The 11,317-nt window shown below is 38.8% G+C and overlaps 1 protein-coding gene across 1 annotated transcript in view; it reads right to left on the bottom strand.

Moving 5' to 3' along the window:
- Window positions 1–4,520, bottom strand: part of LOC111867737 (actin-binding Rho-activating protein-like) — a 13,209-nt gene extending 8,689 nt beyond the window's left edge. The window contains exon 1 of the mRNA XM_023857846.2: window positions 4,469–4,520. Within this exon, the coding sequence (XP_023713614.1) occupies window positions 4,469–4,498 (30 nt within the window). The 5' untranslated portion in view covers window positions 4,499–4,520. The remainder of the gene's footprint in view (window positions 1–4,468) is intronic.
- Between the last annotated feature and the right edge of the window lie 6,797 nt (window positions 4,521–11,317).

The following is an 11,317-nucleotide window of genomic DNA, read 5'->3' as shown; positions in this document are numbered from 1 at the left end:
TCTAGATATTGCCAATTAACTGAAATACAGACATTTCACGCAGTTGCTGCGATCTTGTTTGGTTGTAGAAAATGTGAGAGATTGAGGTGTTTTATGGCCAGGAAGATTCATGCTACATCCATCCCACCAGCAAGTCTAATCACAAGGCTTCATAACCCATCTCCATCAGCACAAAAAGCGTCTTCGCTCAGTTCACGTACTTCACAGCCTGTAACTCCTGAGTTTCATTTCACAATTTTCCTCCATCCTAAGGCTATTACTAATCTCTCAAGTGGCCTTTTCAACAGGAATTCTGCAGTCGTCACATGTTATACCGGCGCATGCTCTATGCCCCTATTTTATACTGCTTTAATAAAATTTTCCCTCTGGCGATACAAGCATAATTTGTATAAAACACGGAAATTGGAGAAGATATAAAAATCTGTTATTAAGAATTATAATTAATTTTGGAATCAAGGCGCATTTTTGATATGTGACATTAAATATTGTTTTTTTCAGTTTTAGACAATTATGTTTCTTCTTTGTACACAATCAACTCGTACGACTCAGTGATATTTTGAGTGCCCATGCGCTGGCTGCAAGTACATGTAACGTAGTATAAATTCTGCCAGAAGGTGAATTTGCCAAAAATATTTTGTCTGCCGTCATTTTCGTGACATTTATTTAATTTGAACATCCTAGACGTTGTTACTGTATTGTGAGTACACTTTGTTTAAACACACTGGCCCTGTACAAGTTTGGATTGAAATTAGGAATCCAGTATTCATGTGTCAGTCACCCGTTTCATGTTAAAATGTCAGTCGTGGTCTTTACACATGTCTGTGTTTAGATTATCAGTATGAGTTGTGTGTGAAAGGGAAGAGGAGAGTGGGACGTTGATTAGAAATGTTGGGGGGGGGGATTGTATGAAATGCAAATGAAACAGAGAACTGATACGCAGAGCGGAGTTCCTGTTTAATAAGAACAAAGTATGTCGTCCCCCCTTTTTGTAACAGTCTAGTGTCATAACCTCTCTTTCTTTTCTTTCTTGCATGCTAACTAACAAAATAACTAACGAATTGTAAGGAGCATGGTATTTGAGAAGCTAAGGTCACGGATAGTCAAGAAATTTCCTACCCTTTACGGAACCCGAAGGTTCGTGTTGGCGTTCACAAGAATTCTATGTTGGGCCTTTTCTTAAGTCGAATGGGTTCAGTCCACATAATCACACTTAATTTCTACATGATCCAGTTTACTGCAGTTCTCCCATCCTTATATAGGTCTCCCGATGTGATCTTCTTTTCAGGTTTTGAGACTAAAATTTTGTAAGAATTTCTTTTTTAAAAGGGGGTGGAGGACGAAAGAAAAACATCTGTTTTGATGGAGTGCAAATACATCATGCTTACCGTGTAGTGTCCCATGTGTTGCATAGTTCTCACGGTTACGCTCGAATATTCTAGCTTCGCTGCCCTCGACACAATTCAGTTACTTTCTTTATTAATTGTTGCTTCAGCGGTGCCAGAGAAGCCACAACAGTTATTCAGTTGTTACGCATTCTTGAATATGCGTCTTTGCATACTGCGCATAAAGTGAATGTATAATCGATAGTGCTGCCTGTCCTCATGTGCCCTTCCGTAACCTATTTGATGGTTTGCTAAGAAATTTGGTATTTACGTATAGTTGACGGCCGAATTTCATTTTACTGCATAACGGTGCTACTTAACATAAAGCTCAACTCAAAATTTCTCGGTTTAGAATACTGTTATGTTCTGGGATAGGGGCTGTAGAAGTTCATCGACGTTTCGGAGGAACTTACTGTCTCCATCTTCATGATCGAATAATAAGCCAAGCAAGACACTAACAGCAGTCTGATTGAGCCGTGCATGAAAAACATTATTAAATGTATGCCTGTGTTTATAGATTTTGTCTCAAAGTATTCGTCAGAAAACAGATGTATAGGCCTATCACATAGAAAGCGCGATCGCGTGGTTAGCACTCCTACTTTATATTTTTGAAGTCCCAAATTCAAATCTTCTCCTGGATATCGGCTGTATAGATTTATGTTTTTCTGGTTTACCCCAGTTCCTCCAGAAAATGCTGGTATAGTACTTCAAATTAGGCTAGGACCGTTTACTTACACATTCATCCTCCTATCGTGCTATGCTACATAGTGCAAGCCACTGAAAACATTGTTAATTAAATTATGAATATAATTACAGTAAATAACAGAATAAAGCCGTAAGTGGGATGTACAAAAATTATCAACATATATATATATAGCGAAATGGAAGCGAAAATATTCCCTAAATATGCAGTGTGATATCTGCAGCAAGTTCTTAAACACTGTGTTTATATTTAACTTAAAGCCCCATAAAATTACGAAGTGTTCAAAATCTAAAAATAATCTCATCTGGAAAATATGTGTAGTGCCTACTTCACATTGGATTTCTTCGTTTCATTCTTGTTTACTGAAGAATGTACTTGCTTTACAGGATTCTTAGGTTGTATCAGGAAAGGCTTATGATATGTTCAGTGTAGAAACGATCATACGCTGTTTCTATTCTGTCTCTATACTGCCTTAGACTCATAAAGAAATGCAAAAAATTAACTACCTGATGCCGCTGCAAAAATTCGATCTTTGCATTCGCCTTAAAATGTTGAGAAAATCACACAAAAGAAAAAACACTGTAAGTTCATTCAAGGCCCTTTAAAATACGATTTAGTTTCTTCATCACAGTCGGCGATACTGTGAGAGTTATTAACGGTTAAATAACAGCATTCAGTGGAATCAATAATATTAAACACAAAGACTGCAACTTGTTAATCCCGTTTTATGTCATCTACACTTTCCTGATTCCCACAATGTGAGAAATATTGGGCTAGAATATATCTTTAAGCTTCATTGCGATTCGTGTTTGCCGTGAACAGCTGAAACCGGATATTCCGCCAAAGTCCAGCAGACCGGACTTGGCCCGCGAATGATCTGACAGGCCCTAAAATTGTTCAACTACTGTAACTCGTGGATATACATAGATCGAGAATACTTGTACGAAAAACGTGGAGCTGAGTACTTGATTCTAAAACTTTTTTTGAGATAGAGAACACGTGATTTTAGAAGCGCACATTCAGTAGAAATAATGTCGTAACCAACTCAGAAGTTCGTAGAACTGTTATGTTGATGTTACAGATGAAAATATACAACTTTTTAAACGCGATCTTTTGATATAAGCTGAAATTAATTAAAAATATAATGACATTGCGAATATGTTAAGTGAACATTGGGCTTGAAGGAAAAAGGTGCCTACACGTCAAGAATTCTTCCTAGAACGTTCCCTTTTATAAGTCATGTGATTGTGTAATTTGTAATCTAACGCCATATGAATGGATCTTACATCTGTGTCATAGCAGAAAGAGACAAACTCTTGCTTCCACTCTAGAAGAAAATGCATGTCAGACCAGGTTTCCCTCGCTACCTCAACCAAAACGGAAAGCGATGTAACTTTCTATAATCTTTTTTCGTCGTAAACCATGTCGGAATGGTGTTAGCAGTAGATGCGTTGTGGAAACAAGTTACTTTAAGGATCCCATTGTAGTTCACGGGATTCCGAGAGAAGCTTTCAAAATGTGTAAGTTCGTTAAGATGTCGTCTGAAACGTATCCACGTGTATCGATTAATATAATTCGCTTAATGCTCACTACCATTCAGTCCAGAACCTTTTGTCTTCTCGTCTGCTGTCTAAAAACGTAAAAATTAGTATATACAAAAAGTATAATTTTACCTGTGGTTCTGTATGGGTATGAATTTTTTGTCACAGACATTATTGGAGGAACGTGGACTGAGGGTGTTTGAGAACAGGGCTCTGAGGAGATCGTTTGAACCGACGAGAGATGAAGTGACAGGAGGCTGGAGAAAACTGCATCATGAGGAGCTTCATAACTTGTACTCTTCTCCAGGTATAATTAGAATGATCAAGTGAAGGAGGATGAGATGGGCAGGGCATGTAGTACGAATGGGGGCGAAGAGAAATGCATGTAGGATATTGGTGGGAAAGCCAGAAGGCAAGAGACCGCTAGGAAGACCAAGACATAGGTGAGCGGATACTATTAAAATGGATCTTAGAGAGATAGGATGAGGTGGTGTAGACTGGATTGATCTCTCAGGATAGGGACCAGTAGAGGGCTTTTGTGAACATTGTAATGCGCCTTCGGGTTCTATAAAATGCTGGGAAGTTTCTGAGTTGCTGCGTGACTGGTGGCTTCTGAAGGACTCAGCTCCTTTAAGTTAATTAGTTCAGCTTCGTAACACATTTTAATAGTCCCCTGAGATGAGTAGGTGCTGCACAGTAGGCCTACCCGCTGGAGAAGTCCACGTAAACAAAAGAAATTTTACGAGTAACGTCTTAGTAATTTTTAGCTTGAAAACTAAAGATTTTAATCCACATTTGTGTGTTCTCTGCTACATGCAGAATCAGTGTTTGGTTGTACTCACCAGCAGACGGTCTATCTCCTCCTTGTTCATTTTGCTGACTAAATAGCGTACGTCGCGGTGCAGCTACGTGGCTCTACGCCAATGGAACGTATTTTTAACCTACGTGGGTGGGCGCTGTGTTCTTCTGCCGGTCATGGACCAACTGGGCTTCGGATTTCTTCGTGCATCGCAGCTTTTGTCTGAGGCACTTTCGGATAACCTAAGCATTTATGTAGCATGAAATTCTTGAGGAATTTGTGGTAATCTTTGGCCAAATTCTGACGAGTTTCAGAAATACGTATTCCTTGAAGCTGATTTATTTATAGAATAGCTATAAGGATCCTACCTTTCCGGGATTAAGTTAGCGGGCTACATTTTGATCGAACACAGCACACTAAAACGGCAATCTTACATGAACATTTCTTCGGTGACTCATGCAATAATCACAAGCACGTCAGATTCATTATGAAATTCCATTGGAAATTGCGTTATTCAAGATAGCGCTAGGCTTACTTACGAAATCCACATTAATTTATTTTTATTACGTTTACAATAATTACTTTTTTAAACATCTATAATTTTTTCATACTGATTATCAGTTTCCTTAATACCATATGAGTACGATTATGTGGAAAACAGATATTACTGGACACCTTTCTGATTGCACAACAAATTACATTCGAATTTCATACAGCTTTATTGTCCAAATCAGCAGTGTGAACTATTATTTTCCAGTTACAGAACTAGCTAAAAATATTGTTAACATAGGCTCATAATCAGAATTATGGAGCCAGAAGAGAACGCCGTCGCTAGGCAATGGCTCTATAAACACGTTTCCACTGCAACCAAGTCACGTGACCGCGGCAACGGATACACACAAAACAATGGAGGAATTGTTGGAAGCGATATTTTCTGTGCGGTCTGTGCCACCACCAAATTTAAATAAACTTTGCGGTGGTCAAGCTTACGACCTTTCAAGTGACTAAGCTGCTGTTGTTGCATAAGATACATAAGATAGGCATGCGCTGCTCTGCAAAGCCTGTACTGACAGNGCAAGAGACCGCTAGGAAGACCAAGACATAGGTGAGCGGATACTATTAAAATGGATCTTAGAGAGATAGGATGAGGTGGTGTAGACTGGATTGATCTCTCAGGATAGGGACCAGTAGANTCTGCAAAGCCTGTACTGACAGAGGACTGTATATAGTGCACAAGGAAGAATTTTCAATAACATGCTACATGTGTGATGAACACACTTGACAAAAGCCAAGCATATGCAAAAGAGACAAACCCATCCTCTTGTCAGAGAAGATATAGCATAACGACCACGACCACAAGGATTCAGTTGAAAAAATCTCTGGTCTTCATCCTCAAGGACCTTGGCGCCAAGACGAACTGATTTTTGGTAAACCCCCAGTTGTAAAGTAACTTTGATGGCACTCTGGCCTGCTATATAACTTGTCAGAATTAGAATTTTCGATAAGTCTTTTAAGCTAATTGCTTCTTTTCTCACTGACAGAAAATTTCAAAGTCTGGGTAGATGTCGAATTTTCTACACCAAGAAAAATAGCTGCAGGAGTGCCTCAAGGTTCCATCCTTGCCCCATTATTTTACAGTCTGTGTGTAAGTGATTCTCCCTGACACCTGGAACTCATCTTGCTCTGTTCGCGGACGATACCTGTATTTACGCGACAGATGAACATGAACGTTGTGTCTTCTGCAAACTTCAACGCGGCCTCACTGCAGGGAGGTTTCGGTGTGAGCGTTGGAGCATAAAGATTAATGAAGGGAAAACTCAAGCGATCTATTTCTCCAGAAGACTTATAGTCCCTGATGACGTACTACAACTAAACGGACGAGACATTCTCTTTGTAAATAATGTAACACTTGGTGTCACTTTCAGCAGGAAGAGGATGAGATAGATACCACATCGAAAGGACTCTAGCCAAGACCTTGAACACCTACATAAGGGCCTATTCTCTATTCAAAAGTGGGGGTTTAATTTCAAATATTAAACTTACCCTTTACGAAGCTCTGTTTAGTGCAGTTATGACTTACGCCTGTCCCACCTGGGAGTATGCGACAGACCCTCACTTCTTGAAATTCCAGCGCCTGCAGAACAGAGTACTCCGCGCTATTGGGAATCTTGACAAGTGCACACCAGTTCGCCAATTGCTTATGGCTTTCGAAATTCCTTCAATCCAGTGATTGAGGCTAGCTCTTTCTAAGGGACCCAACAGAGTAGGTGTTTTCCCTCGCCTGTGGACGGAAACAGATCCAGTTTCCGAAACATCGTGTTTTTCTTAGTTATCTTAAAAACCAGGACGAGGGATAAAGTCCGAAAACCCAATATCTCTGTGTGTTATACACCATCGTCAGAATCCTATAGTAACTAAATTATGCATGGCAGAGGCAAAAGTAATCCTACATCATAATGTACAGTATACGGCCGTTGCTATGCAAGGACGGCGAGATAGGCGAATAAACAAACATCCGTTTCTGAGCAATGGCTCCGTAAATACGTTCCCGCGGAAACGAATACGCACACAAGAATAGACTTACTGATAGAATCTGGATGTCGTTATGTGGTCCGAGCCGAGGTGTTATGAGTAGGAGAGTCTGAACGAACGAGTTCCCTTGTGAAGTGTTAACCAGCGGGGAACGACGTGAGCACAGAATCTGAAGAATCTTCATTGTTAAGACCCGTTACCAGGATACGACTAATGAAAGAAGGAGGATTTAGCGTGCGCTGTAGTGCTTTGGAAGTAGTGCATATCAGCAATAGTGATATAGTTATTTGTAGTTACGACCTCTAAATGGTCAGTAAGTCCAATTCACCAATCCATGCCGCGTCTATAGTCATCCCTAAATCGTGATAATATAAATCCAAATGCTCGTAGCATTGGACAAGGAGAAGCCAGGCGTAGGAAGTATAAGGGGCTTAAATCTGGCGGCGGTCAGGCCAACGACCGTTCATCTGATTAACTACAGTTTCACTGTAGTTAAATAAGTTAACGCATAACCTGCTGCACAATCCTGCATTGGCAGAAAATCTCTGTATATCTTGCATAAATGTTACTTAGTATAGTGCAAAGTCCGCGTCATAGCTCAAGAGGTTAGTCGCTGGCATCCCACCGCGGCGGGCCGGGTTCGATCCCGGGTCTGGTCAAGTTGGATTTGTGGTCGACAAAGTGGTGCTGGGGCAGGTTTTCTCCGAGTACTTCGGTTTTCCTTGCCAATCTTCATTCCACAAATTGCTCCACCATCACCCTCACCTATCATCTGGGGCTGGCACAATAGGCCAAAAGTGGCCGCAGTACAAGTGACTTAGTGTCCCACCCCACTAGCAATTAAAAAAATAGTATAGTGCAGTAACAAAGGGTGCAGGGAGTTCATAGTACCCTGGATACCGTGACAGTGCAGATGTAGTTGTGCTGAAACTACGGTGCAACAAACGTAGCGCCTATATAGAAACACCGACCCCTCCCTCATCGAAGAGATGGCCCCATTTTCATAACAAATATATGTGTAGGAGAGAACAGAAATCTTGGTCATGGATCTCGAGGTGACTGAAGCCAGGAATGACTGTGCTGGAGAAGGCGAGCAGCAATTTAACTGACTGAATGAGTGAGCGAGGGTTGCGCATGGCTTTCCAAGTACTCATATGCGCTTACTTAAAAAGTAATATTTATTTTAAAATTATGCAAATGTAATAAAAACCATTTGATGCTGAAAAATGTGTAATGTACCACAAATCCTCCATATTTAATAAATAGTGATGCGTTATAATTACCAAGAGATGTACTACTTACAAATATGAAACATATCAGAGAGGCACTTTTGCAATGCTAAACTTTTCACTTGAATGCTTGTCTAGGTTTTCGTTGCAAAATAAATGTGTGCAGAAATGTGAAAAGTACATCTGATATTCTGTAGAAGACTTTCTTTAATTGAAGCAAATTCTGCTCTCAGTTGTTGTAATTCAAAGAAGCAGTATTGTTTATTGCATCATGTGACTTTTTGCAATTTATTGTTCATATATAGTACTTTATTTTACAAGAAATATACCATTGATAAATACCCTACAGAAATACAGTATGTGTATGCAAGACACAATAAGTAGAGAGCATTAGAAATGAATTTCTTATGAACCAAAGTGATGTGAACAGACAGGAACACGAGCTTTTTTGTTGACTAACTTGTCAAATGAAAACAGCTCAGCTGTCCAGACAGCATACTGCAAACATTCAGAATCTAGGAGGATATATACAGATGACTCTAAGGAAGATGTACCTACCTACCTACCTACCTAACTACTCATGGAGCTGAGCCCCTCTTGAGGAGCCGCCAATTCTGTAGCCCCAGCATTTTACGGAACCCGAAGGTTCATTACCGTGTTCACAAGAGCTCTCCACTGGTTCCAATCCTGAGCCAGATCAATCCAATCCATACCATCGCATCCTATCTTTCTAAGATCCATTTTAATATTGCCCACCCAATTACGTTTTGGTCTCCCCAGTGGTCTCTTTCCTTCTGGCTTCCCCACCAATATCCTATATGCATTCCTAGTCTTCCCCATTCGTGCTACATGCCCTGCCCACCTCATCCTCCTTGACTTGATCATTCTAATTATACTTGGAGAAGAGTACAAGTTATGAAGCTCCTCATTGCATAGTTTTCTCCAACCTCTTGTCACTTCATCTTTCTTTGATCCAAATATTCTCCTCAACACCCTGTTCTTAAACACCCTCAGTCTATGTTCCTCCCTTAATGTCAGAGACCAAGTTTCACTCCCATACAGAACCACAGGCAAAATTATAGTTCTGTATATTCTAATTTCTAACTTCACATCACTCTCTTTGTGGTTTTATCTGAAATCTATAATATTACATTGTTTGACATAATGCAGATTAAACTAGCCTATTATAATTATAGTAACACCAATTAATGCATTATATAAACATTATACTTATTTGTTTAATACATATCTGTTTACTGTGTAGCTTTTAGGGCAGGGCCGTATTGTCACAGCATGGCATGCAATTTAAGATTCAGTAATGAGAATTCGAAAAATATATTCCTTTTGTTACAAATTTTTATTGGATGTAAGGGTCAGCATGAAAGGACCTGTTTGACATTTCCATTGTTCATGTAAAATTTGGTGTTTAGTTCACAACAATAATGCTGGTATCACTTAACATTTCTGTTGTAAATACAAAATTGGTTTTTAATTTACAACAACATGTTTAATTCTGCTTTAACCCCGTCCATGTTCTAGATATACATAAACATTATTTGTCATTGTAAGTTAGGTGAACTTATATTTAAGTTTAGTTAGATTTAAGTTGTTACATTATAGATGTTCGTGTATGACCTGTGACTATTCTTTAGTCTTAAATTGGTCAAAAAACTTATCATGAAGGGATTAAAGCATGATGCAAGCATGGATATTGCCAAGATTTTTCCAAAGGAGTAGGCACCCAGGTAATTAACTTACAAATGTACAATTAAAACTTTTAAGAATATTTTTGTAGGCCACACAACATTATTTGGGAGAAAAGATTTTTTTTAATGATTTAAGTTTTATAAATAGGAGTATTTCTTTCTCTTTTCAGTTTTCCCCTAGGCTGCTTGTCGCCCCCAGCAGCACCCATGATTAGAAGATATTTTTTTAATGACAACTTCTTCTTGGCAACAAATTCTTATAGTAATGAGAGGATGGAGCATGAACTCACCTAGAATTTTAGTAAATTATGTACGAAAGGAAACTGATGATGGCGCAAGAGAAAAAATGTGAATGTTTTTTTCAAAATGTAGGATTTGAAGTTCTTACAGCAGTGGTTATGGAGAGTTCAGTCACCTGGGATATAATACCATGTAGTCCACCTGCTCTCATGCTGATTTCTTCCTTGGCTTATTCTTTGACCCTTAAGCTGAAGGTGACATGTTCCTCCAAAATGTCAGTTGACTTTTGATGGACTATATGGTGTCACATCCCAGAAGGTTGAACTCTTTTTGTTGTAATATCAGAATTCCATTATCAATCTGTATCACATATTATAGATAACGTTAAATTGAACGGACGAAGATTATGCAGAGTATAAGCAGAAGTAATCATATGGACATATGGGCTGATACAAGCATCTAATGAAAAGACATATGTGCTAGTCTGGTATTTCAGTGATTATGATACATAAATGATGACTGTTTTCATTGAAGTTTGAACATATGCCAACTTTCCTCAGTCATACTCCCTTCTAAGGTACACTACATATGAAGTATATTCTTTCTGAACATACACATCTTATTAACTTCTCCTGTTTCCTGTGTTACTTCCACTTCCACACATGTTTACATAGAATAGTGTTCGAACGCAAGGACAACTTTGCCTCTTTTTATCTCTAAGTAAATGAAAGTATGGTTGCTTCATTTCATCTGAATCCCAGCTCATTGTCCATTGTCATTATACAATTTTTCATTTAACTAGAGCTGCAGTTGATATGATTTTGTTACAAATTAGAAGCAAACAAAAGATAGTCACATGTTGCAAAATGAATGTTACTAACTTACCATTGTGGAATTTACAGAAGTTTCTAGGCATACAAGCTCTCCATTAAGTATTAATTGTGTATGTTGTCTTGGAAAAGTTAAATCGTATGATATGTGTTAGAGAATAGTTGAAGATACCATATTTACGCATATATAGGCCGCGTGTGTGTATAGGCCGCAGCACAATTTTCAGACAGAAATTATAGAAAAAATAATTTTCTTGGAATATTATTTCAGGAGTATTACACCCTGTATTACTAATTATGAATATAATTTTTTTTTTAATGAAGTGTGATTTCGAATATTTCGAATATAAGCCGC

Source organism: Cryptotermes secundus, unplaced genomic scaffold (assembly GCF_002891405.2).
Source record: "Cryptotermes secundus unplaced genomic scaffold, Csec_1.0 scaffold80, whole genome shotgun sequence".
In the NCBI taxonomy this organism is placed as follows: Eukaryota; Metazoa; Arthropoda; class Insecta; order Blattodea; family Kalotermitidae; genus Cryptotermes; species Cryptotermes secundus.
This window is presented reverse-complemented; position numbering and strand designations above follow the sequence as displayed.